The following is a 19,157-nucleotide window of genomic DNA, read 5'->3' as shown; positions in this document are numbered from 1 at the left end:
AGGGCCTTGCAGTTGAAGCAAGGGCTCTAGATGGGAGACGGGCACGACAATCTCCTCAGCTGCTCTAACGCTGTGTTGGAGGGTCTTGTGCGCGCCTCCCTGGCTGGTGAAGCTATGCTCCAGAATGCTGTTTCCCAATGTTGGAACCTTTATGTCCTGAGAAAGAGAAAGTCCCCCTGCTAAGATGAGAAAAACATCCGGGTGATTTGTCTGCTTCCCACTGATATGGCGGTGCAGCGAATTCAGTGCCTCACTCCTTGTGATGTTGCTGAAGCTCAAATGAATGTAAGCAGAGGATAAAAAGACATAGCTCGCTATCATAGTCTTCAGAATTGATGACAGTAGTTGGCAGCGGCCCGTTTTTTTTTTCCAACTGATGTATATTGTCTAGCATGATGGTTGGGATGGCCTGCTTATGTCTGTTCGCCACTCACCGAGCCCAAATACCTCCACACTTACCACTTCTCTGCATCCTCGCGCACTGTGTGTGACACTTCCACTCTGAGCAAGATAAAGAAGTGGTTGATGATGATGATGTTGTCCTCCAGAGCGAGCAGACCACAGCCTCCTAACTCTGCCGATGACAAGCAGAAACTCCTGATGATTAGACCTCAGGAAGACAAACAAATCACTGCGACTTACAGGGCGGCAGCACGAAAATAACATTTTGGTGGGACACTGAGGAGCCGCACCATGTGCACACCGCCATCAAAATGGCATGTATCAGTTCATTAAGCACAATTAACCCCACCATCAGCCACCACCAAATGTTTAAGATCCCATTAACCCTTCCTATTAACCCTTCTCAGTAAAAAGTACATCCCCTAAAACCACTTTATAGCAATTTAAAAAAAGCAAGGTGAAAATCCTGTAAAAACAAGTATAACAATCATATTTTGTAGCAGGATGCTACAGATGTTGTGCGGAATTTGACCTTTGCTGTATTATTTTCATCCATATATAGTATATCTTTTCATAATGCAAATCCATCATTATGTTTTCAAAAATTTTCTGAAAACAGTGATACGGAGATACAGTAAAATACTTAAATTGTGTGTTGAGATCACCAGTGCCTTTGCCTGTGTATTGTTCAAAACCAAAAATCACTGACTATACAGTATTCATCAAGTTACAGTAGAGTGTCTAACAAGAATGTGAATGTGTGACGTCAGTCTGCAGAAGGTGGTACTGCTGAATTGACTCCAATGTGAAGTAATTTAAACCGGTCTACTTTAAATGCATTTTAAGATGCTTTATGATGCAAATGGAATGAGGGGAAATTTGAGCCAGTCCTTCTTACCCATGCTTCACCTTGAAGGGTTTGCGTGTGTGTGTGTGTGTGTGTATGTGAGTGTGCGTGTGCGCACATGTGTACTTGTGTATGTGTGAGTGTGTATGTGTACGTGCATGAATGCATGTGTGTGAGTATGTTTTTGTGTGTTTGTGTGCATGTGTGTGTTTATGAGTGTCCTGTCTGCTATTTTTCCATACTAGTCTGGTAATGCATTAGTTCATTAAGCACAATAGTTTGATATGCTATCAGATGACATCTCAGACGCCACTCATGTTTGATGAGGTGCATCTTCTCTCTCTGTTCCAGTGACTAAAAGCGATTAACTTAATGGAGGCAGTGTGATTGAAGGAAAAAAATGTGTTGTTTTCTTCCTTTATTTTTGGCTGGAGGCATCTGCTTCTAAGTCATTATGACGGTATATGAATTTTCAGCTTATAGATTTTCACATGAATCTGCATGTGTTTAATTGTCGGGAATTTTTTTTTTTCTCCATCCTGTGTTACAGTGGAGGTTGCCGATACTGGGTCAGTGGAATTACAACAGCTATTTAGAACTTATTTTTGCACCCCATCAACAAAGCTAATAGTACCAAATGACAAAGTAAACTGTTCAACACATTAGTGTTGGTGAATTAGTACGGTTACTCTTCAGAAGACCGATTAATTAGCCGATTGAATGAATTAATTGACACATTTATACTGTTTCCATTTCGATATCTTACAAGACAATTTCTCAATTTGCAAAATTACATGCCTTTGTCATTTAATATCAGAACTTTTACCACATTTCTTTCCTTTTATCTAAAATATCGATATATGCATATTTCAATATGCATTGATAAATTAAGTTGCAGACCGTCTGCTGTTACATGTAGTTATGAAAATGTATCTTAAAATATTAAGTGTTTTTTAAGTTGTATGAATCTTTTGCATTACATTACCTTTTTGTAGTTTTATGCAATAAATATTTGCTACATATTTCCTAGCTCTACATTTGCTATTCCTTCTTTTTGTGTCATTGTGCTCCACCTTCACAGAAGACTAACTTAAAAGATATTTTTCAAGTGCAGGTGCTGCTTTGCCACATGTTTAACCTCCATCTTTCTGCTCCAACAATTCTAACATAAAAACTACTTTTAATCAATCAAAATTCTACTGCCTTTTGGTAATTAAAAATCCATAAAAAACAACGTAAACGCTGGGAAATAAGTTTCTTATACCTTATCTTTTCTCTTTTATAGCATTGACAAGCCCAAAGCTTTATCTTTACTGCTGCACACAGCAGACATCAGCCACCCAGCCAAAAGCTGGGACCTCCATTACCGCTGGACCACCTCTCTACTTGAGGAGTTCTTCAGACAGGTGAGCTGGTGCTGACAGGTCAGAAAAGTTAAAAAAATTTGGTGATACATTGTGTGCACAATTATTAGACAAGTGATTATTTTGACCATATCATCATTTTATCCATAAACTCCAACTCCAAGCTGTAGAAACTTGAATGCTTATTGGATTTAATGCATATCAGGTTATGTGTATTTGTGTAACAAGGGACTGTGTTGCCTAAGGAGATCAACAACCTATATCAGCGTAAGCATAATTATTAAGCAGATTCTTCTCCTCAGGACTCTGAAAAGACGAAAATGGTAAAAAAGGCTTTCAGAGGGATGCAGCACTCTTGAAATATCTAAGATATTTGGGTGTGATCACAGATCCGCCATACATTTTGTTGCAAATAGTCAACAGGGTTGCAAGAAATGTGTTGAGAAGAAAAGACGCAAATTAACCGCCGAAGATTTGAGAAGAATCAAACATGAAGCTACCGGGAACCCATTATCCTCCAGTGCTGCCATATACCATAATTGCAACCTATCTGGCATGTCAAGAAGTACAAGGTGTTCAGTTCCCATAGACATGGCCGGGGTAAGAAAGGCTGAAACCCGACCTCCCCTGAACAAGACACAAAAGGTGAAACATCAAGAATGGGCCAAGAAATATCTGAAGACAGATTTTTCAAAGCTTCTGTGGACTGATGAGATGAAAGTGAGTTTTGACAGAGCAGATGGATGGGCCCGTTGTTGGATCAATAAATGACAGAGAGCGCCACCTCGACTCAGGCACCTGCAAGGTGGAGGTGCGGTACTGGTATGGGCAGGTATTATTAAAGATGAGCTAGTTGGACCTTAAAGATGAAAAGCTAATGACATGGCCCCCTTCTTCACCTGACTTAAACCCTATTGAGAACTTTTCGGGCCTTAAGCAGAACATTTACACTGAAGGTAAACAGTAAACCTCTCTGAACAGTGTCTGGGAGGCTGTGGTTGTAGCTGCACAAAAAGTTGATTCTGACCAGATCAAGAAACTGACTGACTCCGTTAATGGAAGGCTTGCGACTTCAGTGCCTATATTGGTCACTGAGCGTTTTGGTTTGTTTTATTTTTGAAATGTTTACCTGTAAATTTTGAGATTGTTTATTATTCTCACTTTAACAGGTGAAAATAAACAAGTGAGATGGAAAAATATATTTTTTTTATATAGTTGGATAATAATTCTGCACACTAATACTTGCCTAATAATGGTGTACATATAGATATTCTTGTAAGAAAGCCAAAACTTCACTTTTACTACTGAAATGTTCAGGTTTGAGGGTTTAACATTTTGGATTGACCAAAAGCACTGTAGTTGTACAATAACAAAATGAATCCTCAACAATACAGCTTGCTTGATAATTGTGCACGCAGTATATATATAATAATACATATATGTGTTTATGAACCTCATTTATGAATGAGCCCTCTGCTATTCCTTAGGTTAAAAGGAGTGCAAATGGAACATTTTTGAACTTTGGTTGGAGCTACACAAGGAGCACTGCTAGGAATGAAACAGTAAATCAGGAAATTGGACCTCTGAAAGAGATTCTTACATTCAGTTTTTTTGATGGCGTTGAGATAATAGTTGACAGTACTAGCTGTTGTTATATTATAACATCAGTCTTCCATTTGAGAGAGCCGTACGCTTAAAAAAGTGTCTTGCAACTACTCCTTTAAATTCATATTTAAATCATGCAATAAATGATTACCCGTCAGATTTATACAGTTTGATTATTATATGTTATTAAATAAAATAAAATCCATTTATTTTATTTACTTTTATTGGAATATTTTTTTATTTCCAAAAGCAGATGTATTACCTCAGGCAATTTCTCCCCCCCAGAAAAACAACTTTGCAGGGAGGTACTTCGAAATCAGAACTGCTATTGTATGACCATATCGTAATTAGAATTTATGAGTTTGTCAGTCCCTACAAAAGGTAATTATTTCTTCTGTAAATTAAGGGCTATATTAGTTTCACTTTTTCCATTTTCTTTTTAAAACTACGTTGTTCTCGTCATCAGCACTATTGTTATTGTCGCTGCTTTTACAAAGGCAACCATCTGCATGTATGTAAATTGTAATTAAGTAGCTCCTCCACCGAACATTGACACACAGCTGAATATTCCGTGTGTCTCTGACCAATCAGAGGAGAAAATGAAACACATTTGTCGCACATAGCACTTGGGTCAAAGGTGAAAAAAATCCAATGGATGTTGAAACCATAAATGTATGGTATACAGTTTTGATGTGTGAGCTATGTGGGCTGCAATTGTGTTTTATGATTTAAGTCAGTTTTGTGCATGTACGCCCCAAGGGCAGGGTCCAATTTGCTGGAAACCTAAAGCTGAGATTGACTTTTGATCGAGAATACTGATTTGTTTCTAGGGGGACAAAGAGGCAGACCTTGGGCTGCCATTCTCTCCACTCTGTGACAGGAAGTCTACACTGGTGGCTCAGTCTCAGATAGGTGAGTCACAACACCTGCATAGTGGGTGAAAATATTAACCTGGATGTTCAGCTCTTTAAAGAAAATATAACATTATATAGAATATAAAAGGTAAAAGTTGTTGTGGTGCTATATGATTTATGAAGTTATCTTTCTGCAACCTGAAAAAAAACCCAGTGAAAGCAAAAATTCCATTTGGGCACATGCTCCAATTTTCATGGACCATATTCGTAAGTGCCATCATGTTAAATGAAAGTTTTGGGCTCTTGCACCAATGTAAGAAAGTGCTGAAGACTAAATTTCAACAATGTGAGCCATGGAAAACTTATTTAGCTGTAATTCCCCCCTGGAGCTCAGCAACGTTGGTATCGGTCTTTGATACGAATGAAAAAGCTCTGTGAATATTGTGACCCACTCCAATGGCATCAAGAATGAATGTCACATTCGAGAGGCTTGATACTAATAGGCAAATTATAGTTCGCTCTAAAGCTCAAGAAGTGTATATTTTCATCCTTATATCGCCACTTGTCATATGCCCATTATTTTTCATTACACTGTATAAACTCACCTTTTGTTAATTTGCCTTTGGTCGGAAGTCATCACCCGACCTCAATCTGTCCGAACTCCTGATTTTGAAATTACATTTAGTCATTGTGTATACATGATAATGTTTTCCAAATATCTCCCTACGCTATAGTTCAATAAAAATGTGGTATTTTATTAAATCTTGGAATGTCGGAAATTCCTTCGTCACCAGGGTTCATCGACTTCATTGTGGTGCCCACCTTCACCGTACTGACAGACATGATGGAACGAATCGTCACACCACTCATTGATGAGGCCTCACATTCAGGTCTTGCAGGTTTTCGGCGCTCAAGGTGAGCTAAAGCGCTTATTTTTAATGAGCAGTCTTTAAAAAAATTTGGAAATATTTCAATCTGTGTTACCCCGGAAAACATAGAGCCAGAAGAATTGTTTTGTCAAGAGCAGTAGAGGTTACTGCATGACAAGAAAGCAAGATGGAAAATTAACTGCTTTCCCAACTTTACTGCCCCAGTTCTTACTTAGCTGCTTAACTCTCAGAATGACTTCATACTTGATACATGATATGATTAAATCGCTACAGTTTCTCTGCAGTATCAGCATGCCTAATGGTATAACAACAGATGCGTCTTCCTGGTGTAATCCATTTGTTTGCATGGAAATGTCTCCACCTCATCTGGCAGAGCCGCATACCTTGAAATTTACATTTTAGTGATGCCACTCAAGTTTGCCTCACCGTCCTTGATGAAGAATGGCCCCAGTTCAAGACTGGCTAATGAATATTCTCAATTTTTCCTGCACTACAGTATTTGCCAGTAATGTGAAACGCGTCATTATTGTAAGATTTAAAACCACCCCAACGGAAAAATCTGTTCCAGGTGCTATTTCTTTTTTCTGCTGGAATATGATTCAAAAATTTTAATTATTTTGTTTGTTTTTGAAACTGTGCTTTGTAATTGAAATGACTTTGGTCTTGCGGTGCACCTTCCACTGTATGCACTTAAAATCAGCCTCTTAATTCTGCTCTACTACTATCATTAGTTGGACTTCCAACTGCAGCTACCCATGGGGAAATCATTGATTATATTACTGCTTGTGGTGTTTCTGTACCCAACTTGCCGCCAAGACTGTTCCTTCATATTAATTTCAGCTGCTTCCAGTTGTTTTAAACTGCCTGTCCTCACCCTCCCACTTTTCCATCTGCCTTCCACCTTTTAAAACTCAATTATTTTAAGATCGAATAAAAAAACAATTCTCACAACTACAGCAATCCCCAGACATTTCACTTTCCTCCGAGGTCACCGAGTGACCTCTCTGGTGAGATCACCAGAAAATAACTGATTGATCTCTGAAACATTTCACATTTATCTGTAGCAGTATTACTTTTGGCCACATGATATATTTTGAAAAAAAATTGTGCACATGAAAATTTAGTGATTATCCCTTCTTGAACATAAAAGAGTAAATTTTAGGTTGTCACTGTAGATACAGTACACTCCTTATTATCACAGTGTCTTCCCATCAGAAACCATTTAAAAATAGTTAAGATATTGCAACCGTGTACATTATGATGTCCCCTGTGACGAAGATAGACCAATGTGTATGGCTCTTGATTGAAAGTGGGAATTAAAATGCAGTACTAAATGTAACATTAATATTAAAAAAAAAATTGTATAAGTGGAATCAAAGTTAGGTACTACACCTAACTGCGGCTGTCTGATTCTGCTGAGCAGCATCCCACTCCATATTTTTTTAATGTAGTCTAGCATATTCCAAAATACTATTCTGTAAAGACAACATGTACCATATGGTAAAAAAAAATAAAATAAAAGTGTTGCTTTTCACACTACAACTTCTGTAGTAGTTTCGCAAATGGTTTATTGAATGTTTTACTTGAAGATGTTCTTTATTTATTTCTAGTGTTTAATATTGATGGGGTTTTTTTTTTTGTTTATTTGAAAAATGTTTTAACCATTTCATTTTTTTCTTAACAGTAGATGTAGATTTCAACATATAAGAACTAGATGTTGAAATCTATATCTACTGGGTTGAGCTGGGGAAAAGAAAATTTGAATTTATTCAGTGACAATGATGAGAAAAATGTAAACAGAGTTGATACAAATTAACTTTCTTCTTTGAGGTCACAGATTATCCAAAATTGGAAATAGCTGTTGATTATTGGTTTCTGCATCACCAGCAACTCCACAGTTTTTACTCATCTTCTTCTTTTCCTGTCAGGGGTTGCCACAGCAAATCAACTATCTCCATCTAACACGATTCTCTGTATCCTCCTCTCTCACACCAACTGACTTCATATCCATCTCAGTCTGGCTTCTCTGATCTTCTTGCCAAAACATCTAACGTGCTGTCCCTCTGATGGACTCATTCCTGATCCTATCCATCCTCATCACTCCCAAATATAACCTGAGCATCTTCATTTCTGCGACCTCAAGCTCTGCCTCCTGTCTTTTTGTCATTTTCACTGTTTCTAGGCCACACAGCATCGCTGGTCTCACCACTGTCTTGTACACCTTTCCTTTCATTCTGGTTGATAGTCTGCTATTGCATAGTACCCCTGACACTTTTCTCCACCCATTCCAAGCTGCTTAGACTAATTTCTTTACCTCTTCTCCACATTCTAGCTTGCTCTGGACTGTAACTGAAATCCTCCATCTTCTTGATCTCCACTCCCTGTAGCCTCACCGTTCCACCTGGTTTCCTTTCATTCACACACACATATTCTGTCTTGCTGCGACTAACCTTCATTCCTCTCCTTTCCTGAACATACCTTCACCTCTCTAGATTTTCCTCAACCTGTTCTCTGTTCTCACTACAGATCAAAATGTCATCTGCAAACATCATGGTCCATGGAGATTCCTGTCTAACTTCATCTGTCAGCCTGTCCATCACCACTGCAAACAAGAAGGAGCTGATCAGAGCTCATCCCAGATGAAGCCCCACCTCTACCTTGAACTTTTCTGTTACCCCTACAGCACACCTCACCACTGTCTCACAGCTAGCATACATGTCCTGCACCAGTCTAACATACTTCTCTGCCACTCCAGAATTCCTCATTCAATACTAGAGTTCTTCTCTCTGCACCCTGTCATAGGCTTTTTCTAGGTCTACAAAAGCATAATGCAGATCCCTCTGGCCATCTCTGTACTTGTCGATTAGCATTTTACAAGCAAATACTGCATCCATAGTACTCCTTTCAGGCATGAAGCCATACTGCTGCTCACAAATGCTGACTTCTTTCAGTCTAGTTTCCACTTCTATTTCCCTTAACTTCATTGTATGGCTCATCAACTTTATCCCTCTATAGTTGCCGCAATTCTGCACATCCTCCTTATTCTTAAATATGGCCACCATCACACTTCTTCTCCATTCCTCAGGCATCTTCTTGCTCTCTAAGACCATGTTGAATAATCTAGCCAGAAACTGAACTGCTGCCTCTCCTAGACACTTCCATACCTCCACAGGTATATCATTAGGACCAACTGCCTTTCCACTCTTCATCCTCTTCAATGCCTTCCTCACTTCACTTTTACTCATCTCTGCTCCTTTGTGGTCTACAATAGTCACCTCTTCCACCCTTGCCTCTCAATCATTTTACAAATTCATCAGGTCTTCAAAGTACTCTTTCCATCTTCCCATCACTCTTCTAGCATGTGTCAATACATTTCTCTCTCCATGCTTAATCACTGGCTGTAGTGAGTATTTTTTCCAGAAAAGACAGGAACATAGGGTAACTTATAAGAGCACACAGGTAGACTATATCTTGTATAGATGAGGTAACTTGAAAGCGATTGGTGACTGCAAAGTATTGGAAGGTGAGAGTGTAGCCAGACAGTATAGGATTGTGGTTTGTAGGATGACTCTGATGACAAGGAAGATCAAAAGGACAAAGGCAGCGCAGAGGACAAAGTGATGGAAGCTGAAAAGGGAGGAGTGTTGTGTGATTTTCAGGGAGGAATTGAGAAAGACTCTGGGTGGTCAGGTAGAGCTTCCAGATGACTGGACAACTACAGCGAATTTTATCAGGGAGACAGGTAAGACAGTACTTAGTGTGTCATCTGGAAGGAAATTACATATGGAGACTTGGTGGTGGAATGATGATGAGCCGGAGTAGATACAGGGAAAGAGGTTAGCAATGAAGAAGTGGGACACTGAGGGGACTGAAAAGAACAGACAGGAGTACAAGGAGATACAGCGTAAGGTAAAGGTAGCAAAGGCAAAACAAAGGGCATACAACAACTTGTATGCTTGGGTGCTTGGACTGTGAGGAGGGAGGGAATGATTTATACAGGCTGGCAAAACAAAGAGATACAGATAGAAAAGATGTACTGCAGGTCCAGGTTAATAAGGATAGAGAGGGAAATGTTTTAATACATGCTAGAACAGTGATGGGAAGATGGCAAGAGTACTTTGAAGACCCGGTGAATTTGTAAAACGAAAGAGAGGCAAGGGTGGAAGAGGTGACTGTTGTAGACCACAAAGGAGCAGAGATGAGTAAAAGTGAAATGAGGAAGGCATTGAAGAGGATGAAGAGTTGGTCCTAATGATATACATGTGTCTAGGAGAGGCAGCAGTTCAGTTTCTGGCTAGATTATTCAACATGGTCTTAGAGAGTGAGAAGATGCCTGAGGAATGGAGAAGAAGTGTGATGGTGGCCATATTTAAGAATAAGGGGGATGTGCAGAATTGCGGCAACTATAGAGGGATACATTTTAGAGCCATACAATGAAGCTAAGGGAAATAGAAGTGGAAACTAGACTGAAAGAAGTCAGCATTTGTGAGCAGCAGTATGGCTTCATACCTAGAAAGAGTACTATAGATGCAGTATTTGCTTTGAGAATGTAATAGAGATGTACAAAGAAGGCCAGAGGGGGCTGTATTGTGTTTTTGTAGACCTAGAAAAAGAATATAACAGGTGATCAAGAGAGGATCTCTGGTATTGTATGACGAAGTATTGAGTAGCAGAGAAGTATGTTTGGCTGATGCAAGACATGTATGCTAGTTGTGAGCCAGTGGTGAGGTGTGCTGTGGGTATAACAGAGTTCAAGGTGGAGGTGGGGCTTCATTGGGGATCAGCTCTGAGCCCTTTCTGGTTTGCACTGGTGATGGACAGGACAGCGATGAGGTTAGACAGGAATCTTCATGGACCATGATGTTTGCAGATGACAATGTGATCTCTTGTGAGAGCAGAGAACAGGTTGAGGAAAATCCAGAGAGGTGGAGGTATGCTTTGGAAAGGAGAGGAATGAAGGTTAGTCGTAGCAAGACAGAATATATGTGTGTGTGTGAATGAGAGGAACCAGCTGGAACAGTGAGGCTACAGGGAGTGGAAATCAAGAAGTTGCTAGATGAAGATGCTGTGGTTCTCTTTGGGAGTGACCAGGGTGGATAGGATCAGGAATCAGTCTATCGGAGGAACAGCACATGTTAGATGTTTAGGAGAGAAGGTCAGAAAAGCCAGACTGGTCGGTTTGGTCATGTTCAGCGGAGGGATAGTGAATATATTGGTAGACGGTTGTGGGAATTGGAGCTGCCAGGGAAGAGGTCTAGAGGAAGACCAAGGAGAAGATTTATGGATGTAGTGAGAGGATATGAAGCTAGTTGGTGTTAGAGAGGAGTATACTGAAAATAGGATAAGATGGAGAAAGTTGATTTGCTTTAGCAAACCCTGAAGGGAAAAGCTGAAAGTAGAACAAGACTTGTTCAGTTCCAAGAGACATACCACAAAGTGCTGCAGCGATGCTGTGAGGAGGAGTGGGCAGCAAAACGAATCCATCCGTCAAAATTTTGCAGTTTATGGGAAAGACTGCTGAAACTGTGGGATAGCATTCAAACTGCATGGAGTTTTTTTTCTACCAAATAGCAGAACTGTTACTCTGGTCAGCTCATATTAATCTTTGGAGACTTTAAACAACAATAAGTAGTATTTTCACTGGTTGACATTGGTTTACTTTAGTTTCTATAGATGGCTGCTCCGTCCCTCTTAGTTTGTATTCAATTAATTTCTATCAAGTGAGTTTGACTGTTTGAAACTTTTTGTTTTTAAGTTTTTGATCAATAATAGAACTCGCAAGTGGTGGTAATGAATTTTGTTGGTAATATCTCCTACGTTTGCTGCTATGCTTGTTCTGCCATCACTATAAGCCCCTTCAACTACCCCTCTCTTTTCCATCTGGGTGTTTACATTTTTCAGCTGGTAAAAAAACTACAATAACACATTCAGACTAGTTGATACAGGCAGATGTGAAAAATAACAACACAAAAGCAAATCAGTACATAGCTCTTCATTCTTTATGCATTTGTTCTTTAGAATGAAACAACCTTTAACCACATATGACTTTAATGGTTTGATTACTTGTGTAATTACACAAGTTACACATTACACATTACTTGTGTAAAGTTATCAGGCTCAGCTGACTGCTTCACGTATTGCTGACCTTGACTTAAACATGATATCCTAAATTGAGAACATCGGTAAAGTTGGCAACAAATGATAAAAAACATTGTCAGCTTGAGACCAGTGCATCCTCATATCCCCCTGCCAGGCTTGTCTTGTTAAAAAATATCCTTTTTTCTTTCCAGTCTGAACAGTATTAGCTCAGAGGAAAACAAGAGGCACAGCGTGAAGAGCATGGGCTCTGACAGCTGTTCATCAGGCCAAAGCTCTTTGCTGACAGTGGACATGAAGAATTTCAAAGCGTTATGGAATGAAGAGGTTTACCAAAATAGAGAGAGATGGAAAGCACAGGCTGCTAAAGGTACAGCACTTCCAAACAGAATTTCTGCTGGTAAAATACAAGTGATAAGTGTGTTAGTAGACACTTGAGACCCCGGAAAAGCATCTTATCATTACAGGAGTCGTTCAAGAAATGTGGGTATTTTCTTATAAATTGTGGTCTTAAACAGAGGTAGATTTTAACTATGTAAATATTTTAAAGAATGGGTAGTTATATTTAGTGGTGGCTTAGAATATGAAAATCAACATAATTTATTCTAATTTTTAAGTTGTTTGCCACGTGACCTTATGCCTTTACTAGCAACGTTTAGCCTATTATTTATCAACAGGGACATTTACTTTAATTTCCAATCAATAAGTTCTTAATCAATTTTCTTTCCGTTCTTTTAAAATATTCATTCACAAAACAGTAATATATGAATTTTTGGATTCACATATATTCAGCAGTTTATTCTTTTATTTGTAATAAGCTTTTATCACTTGATTGGAACACCTATTGAAATCATTAATGCACTCTGGCAAATTGTACACACTCTCAGAAAGAAGCCTTTCCATCACTTGGTCAATACAGTGATCTTGATTATATTAACGCACATGTTGGCTTAAAGTGATGTAAAACTATATTTACCTTAGCCAGTATTTTGCCAATGACATAAAATATGTAACATCATGTAAATGATGAAAATGTTATATTTATTAATTTATGTTGAAAAATGTTTACAGCCTGTCAATCATAATCCTTACTGTATTAATAAATCTCTGACTATATGAATCTTTAACAAATTAACAATAATAGTCATTAAAACTCATTTGTTCCCATTTTTAAATCCTCAGTAAATCTTGATTATGAACCCATGCAATGAAATTGATAATCTTTGACCAAGAGTTTGCCAAGTAATAGAAGGGGTTCCCCTTAATTAAGTTACACATGAAATTGCATGAATACACGAACACAATGTCTGACACGCTAATCTTGTGTTCCACTTCATGTGACCCCAGAGGCTGAGGAAAGAGCAAAGAGGGAGGCGGAAGAGCAAGCCCAGCTGGAAGACTCTATGGAATCTCAAGAGGTTCAAGCAGAATCAGACTGTGAACCAAAAGATGACAAACTGGACAGCGATGGGTCAACTGAGGTCCCCATACCGCCAGATAATGGCACCGAGGAGACAGAGGAGACCAAACCACCTGGGAGTGCCATACACCAGAACCCTCTGATGCAGAATGGTACATCACTTTAAGAGAGACTTTGAAGATTCTTTTTTGGAAAGTACGTGATTGCTACTGAAAATGGTTACACATTGTCATACTATTTTGCGTTGTGTATTTGGATCTTGGCTTTTTAGGCGAACTGTCTGAAGGGGCTGAATCACCAGAGAGTTTGGAAAACAAGGCCCCTGGAATCAGCGGTGAGTTTTCCTACAAATATACCGGTAGCCCCAAAATGATTTGGGTTTGCTCTTTTAGCCACAGTTTGTATTTTGTCAAGGATCCAAGTAATGCAGATCAAATAATTTTTCCAACACTTACAATGAAAACATTTTAGGTTAAATAACATTATTTTGTTTGATCTGGACAGACCCTGGGCTTATAGTTGCTTTTACTGGCTATTGAGCAGGAATTTACAATTTTCCCTTTCCATGAATACAACACATTATCTTTGGCTATCTTTATTTATTTGTATGTTATTATGCTGCCATTTTCCTCTTAAACAGAGATTTCCATGGAATAAGCCAGCAACAGGTTTGTCTTCATATTGTCCCATCTTCCCTGTCCTGCTGCTGCTGCTGAACCTGAACACGTACACACACCCTGGAGCACTCACACCCACACCCACACCCACAGGAGGAAAAAGCTGATAGATGGACTGTGTCGCACCCTACAGGAAAACAAGAAAATGACACCTTAACTTCCTCTACATAACATGCATTTTGTTTCTTTATTTCTTACATGTTTAGACTCACATCCTCTATACAAAGAGCTCCTCCCATGTGCATTTATTTACCTCCTTATCTCTTTTTACTGATGAAAATAACATGAAAGAAGTTACATGGTGAGAAGACAGAGCCTTTAAATGGTTGCTATGTTTTTAGATTATTTCACTTCCCCCAATCATGAACTGTATGTTTAGGTGAATTGCATATAACCATTGTAAAAGTCACATTTCTCACTGTTTTTTGCTTTATGTTCCATTTCAACTAAATTTCACAACACAAACTGTCAACAAATAAAGTTGAAAAATTGCAAGTTTTTGACAAGAGCATAGAAGATGAGCCTTAAAGGGACTTCACAATCTGTTATATGGTATATAAAGCATGTTTTCAATATATGATGGTTAATTTGACCGCACTAAGCTTAGATTTTATGCAGCACCATTTCACAAGTAGGCAGGTTCAAGAAAAATCCACTCACAAAATGTTTTACAGGTCATGCTTCTAATATTCCATGTGCTTTCAGAGCAGTTTGTTTCACTGCTTTTGTGACCCATCTGTTTCCATGAACATATTTACTTTGTGCTTTACTTACACGTTGCAATTTTCATTTTTGTTTTGTTATTGAAATATTACTATTTCTCTCTATATTGATTTATTATAATAATGTATGTTTTCTTTCCCTTGTCTTGACTGTATACACTGGAAGGTTCCATGTAAGTGGATCTGAGGTTGATTAGAAATTGTTTGATCACACAATACACTGTCAGACAGTTGTAGATTAGATGGAAAATATTTTAGGGAAATATGTCAAATTACAGTGCAAGATTTGCATTTGAAGCCTATTATATATACAAATGCAGTCTTGTTTCATAATATACCAAACATTAATGTATAATTGAACAGTAAAATTCCTATACGCTTGCAATGTTTATTCCAAGTCATGCATTACTTGTGTCAAAGATCCTCACATTGTACATCCCTTTTAAATGTCCCCTAAGCTGTTGTTTGTCTAATATCTTCTTGATGCCTTCTGGTGTGTGTTTCAGCTGTAGCAAACGTAAATATTGTCAGTCTATGATAGATAATTGATATATTTATTTCCTACTTCATTTTGTTGACTAGATATGTTGCAGAGGCTTCACATTCTCATTCTAGGTTATTTATGTCATGTTCTAATCAATGTGTTGACAATGTACTCACATACCCATTTGCCTATTATATCCATTATGCTTTTTGGGATGTCTGTTCATCCAGGGCTCAGTCCGAACTGTGTCTGCTTCTTGGTTGCTTGCCAGGTTTTTAGAGCTTTCAAGACCCATGTAATCTTGTGAATATACTGTAAGATGCAAATATTGCCTACTGTGCATATGTAACATACTGAACCTCTGCAACGCTGCTTCTGCTTTTACTATATCTGCTTTTAATATATATGTGTACCTGGGGAAAACAGAAATTTGGCAGTATTTGCATCATGATGGAAATGTTACCAAGAAGTTGTATACTCCCCCCCCCCCCCCCCCCCGCTGGCACTCCTAAAATTCATAGTGCCAGGATGGAGTTCTTGGCACTTTCTATAGATATTTTGAAGTACTTATTTTGTGTATACTGCTGCATATAATAATATACATAGAATATATTGAGTTCAAAAGGGAAAAGATATCCAGCAAATATACATTTATATGAATGGAAATTGTAGATCATTATGATTTTTTTTTCTGCTTTTTTTCTGTTTTATTAAGCACCCATTTTTATATTAACAATTAATGTAACTGCTCTACTTTCTACCTAACGATACAGTCAGTGGTTAGCAAGCCTGTTGGCTGAATGTGTGCCTCTATATGTACTCACTGTTTCACATCTTTCACTTATAGAAAAAGAACAACTTTGTGATGTCATTTGAACCTGTGCTAATCTAAGTGCAGTCAAAGAAAGCAGTAATCTTCCTACAATATTTCACAATACTGACTTTCGACTCAAGACTTGATTTAGACATGTTTGGAAACCCGCAGTGTGTCTGTCAACTCAGCAGTATAATGTTGTCTAGTAGTAAAATTGTATATTTTTCTCTTTTACATTTGTTTCTGTGCTGTATGTTTTTATTCTGTGACTCTACACTCTTTTATGTCTCAGAGGATGGATTGTCAAAATGTGTTTTTTAACATGTTTCTCTTTGATGTCTTTTTTTCTTCTCTGTCTCTGAATCTCTTATTGCACAAGCTCAAAAATATTCAAGTGGCTCAAAATTATGTTTTATGTGTAAATCTTAGCAGGTTTAGAATTTCAAGTAGAACAAACACAACTATTGCATCCTCAAAATTTGCTTACCTGATTCTTGGTATGGAAAATATATTTCTGCTCTTTCATATGCTACTGTGATAGCCTATGTATGAATATTTGACAGCAATTTATACCAGCCATAATCCCAATCATAGCTGTATTAATGATATTTAAAGTCTTCTGAACATGGTGTTTTGTAATGGAACTGATTATTTGTTGTTTGTTGAAGCTGTGTTACCTTGTTTAGTCTGAATCACTTATATGACTGATTTCAAACTGATCTAGTGACTGAAGTTAGATGGATGTAAAGTGTGTGTGTGTGTGTGTGTGTGTGTGTGTGTGTGTGTGTGTGTGTGTGTGTGTGTGTGTGTGTGTGTGTGTGTGTGTGTGCGCATGGGTGTGGCGTGCGTGCGCCTGCGTGCCCGCATGTTAGTGTGTTTGTTGGAAACATGCTAGACATTTATTTATGATCCTTTCACTGTGAACTGCTCAAGTGTGTGTGTGTGTGTGTGCGTGTGTGCGTGCGTGCGTGCGTGCGTGCTTGTAAGTGCATGTATGTTTGAGACAAAAAAGTGATGAAGTGGACTGTATAAAACAATTAAACAACTCACCCATGTTCAAAAACTGCTTTAGAAAAGCATTCATTCCACCTAAAAGATGAAGCCTTCGTGTATTCAGTGAACCACAGCCTGACTCCGTTCAAATACACGTAGGTTTTGGTCTATATCTGGATAAAAGCAAAAATAGCATGAAACAACACTAAACAGCCCACTTCATCCCTTACGAAGAAGTGTGCTTGTGCTTATGTGTGTGCATGTATGTGCATGCCTGTGTGTGTCACTGTCCCATGCCGACCAGGCGGTCGTGTGTGCCACCATGCTATGTGACTGCACAGCTGTATCAATAAATCTGGATTTAAAGGGCTCAGATCATGTTTGCCTGTCTTCATTTCTTCTAAAGTGTAATTTTAGAAAGTGAAGAACAGTGTGTTTGTGCACACCTGGTTCTTGAAGGATATCCAACATCGATGGGACATTTTTTTTTTTGTACTTGTGGAATTATCGTGCATCTATTCCATCACCCCAACAATTTGGACACACTTTTTGTAAAGTCATCAAGCTAAAGATCCCTAAAGATAATCTCAGCTATTATCATCTCATCATAGGTGCAATTTTTGTGTAATATTGAAAATTACCAATTGTATTTAGGTGTAAAAGAAAGTCACTCATATGGTGCTTGCTAATTAAGACCTCATCATGTTTAATAAAAAGATTATCTGATTATACTGTTAACATCAGTAGTCAGTTTATTTCAAAACTATGTATTAACAAAGTAAAATGTCTTTATTGCACAATGTAATAAGTGAGTTTAGGTGTCACCTTATATCAGCTAGTGACACTAGGGTCAACCTTTCCAAATATTTACCAAATGTTGAATAAATCGTTTTACCTATGAGGCATTTTATACTGTTGTTCTGATTATAAGCATGTCCTCTCAAAGATAAATACAAGTCACAGTTGACAAGGGAATCATGGGATCAACCTGTGGTCAAATGTGCTTTTTTAACTACATTTTGGATTATTTATCTGTGGAGGGACAGCAGGCAGCCCAGGTCTAGCAGCCTGTAGCATGGCCTTGTCACTTGTCTCGTCTGTTATCAGCTCTCCACTAGATGTCTCTGTTAGACTTTAGATTTCACAGAAGTTCCTTCAACACAGGCTGCTGTGAGCCTCGCAGGGCCCATGGCACTAAAAATGATCAATGCACTTGATGTGGCGAGGTGTCACTTCTTCAATACCGTCAGACTATTGCTGTTCATCCCGTGTACAGGCAGCTCCAGAAACATTAGACACAAAACACATATTTATCACTAGTAGCATGCATATTCATGGGCAGGTTGATGGAGCTCATGGAGGGATGTGTATGACTTCTCAGCAGTAGCAAAGCAGAAGGCAAATGTTAATTCAATTATGCGGCAGCTGTTCCTTGGTGCCCATGGCCACTGTGTTTGCACTAGAACAGAAATCTTGTATTAGGTCCCTCACCATAAAAAAACCTTGCCAGGGATAGGAAATGGAACTGCCTGTAACCAAAAGCCATCATCAGCATTTTAAAGAGCTTTTAATGCTTATTTTTGGCTTGAATGACAAATCTAGTGAGGACGCTTAAACTTCATTCTTTTTTTTCCATTTTGGCACGCTGTTGATTTACAGACCCTCTGTTTTTGGCTATTTCTCTCTTTAATAGTCAACCTGCTTGTAAGTGAAATGAGAGACTGCATTTCTCCGGTTATTTCCAGTCAATAGCAACCGCAACGGGTATCTAAACTGTTTTTCCCTTTCATGATTCTCAAGCTCCTGACTTGCGTATCAATGTCAGAGAACACATCACATATGTCAAGGCATATGATGTTCTTTGCATGTGCAAATTCTGTGTATCCGTGCATATAAGAGTGGTTTGGTATTTGTCCTCCGCCCCTCCTCCTGTCCCAGCTTGGGCTTCGCTCCAGTCCCGCTTTGTGATGTGAAAGGAGGGGGACACAA

General features: G+C 38.6%; 1 protein-coding gene across 1 annotated transcript in view; it reads left to right on the top strand.

The window, feature by feature from the left end:
• pde1cb (phosphodiesterase 1C, calmodulin-dependent b) overlaps window positions 1-17,535 on the top strand; it is a 60,676-nt gene extending 43,141 nt beyond the window's left edge. Inside the window, exons 11-17 of the mRNA XM_086176231.1 lie at window positions 2,535-2,655; window positions 5,049-5,130; window positions 5,867-5,987; window positions 12,253-12,428; window positions 13,406-13,630; window positions 13,750-13,812; window positions 14,119-17,535. Of these exons, the coding sequence (XP_086032357.1) occupies window positions 2,535-2,655; window positions 5,049-5,130; window positions 5,867-5,987; window positions 12,253-12,428; window positions 13,406-13,630; window positions 13,750-13,812; window positions 14,119-14,135 (805 nt within the window). The 3' untranslated portion in view covers window positions 14,136-17,535. The remainder of the gene's footprint in view (window positions 1-2,534; window positions 2,656-5,048; window positions 5,131-5,866; window positions 5,988-12,252; window positions 12,429-13,405; window positions 13,631-13,749; window positions 13,813-14,118) is intronic.
• Window positions 17,536-19,157: the final 1,622 nt, after the last annotated feature.

The sequence above is a fragment of the Fistularia commersonii genome, chromosome 28 (genome assembly GCF_037954325.1).
Source record: "Fistularia commersonii isolate RoL2024-O1a breed Wild chromosome 28, RoL_Fcom_v1.0, whole genome shotgun sequence".
NCBI lineage: Eukaryota > Metazoa > Chordata > Actinopteri > Syngnathiformes > Fistulariidae > Fistularia > Fistularia commersonii.
The sequence above is the reverse complement of the archived record's forward strand: the minus strand, read 5'-3'. Positions and strand labels throughout refer to the sequence as shown.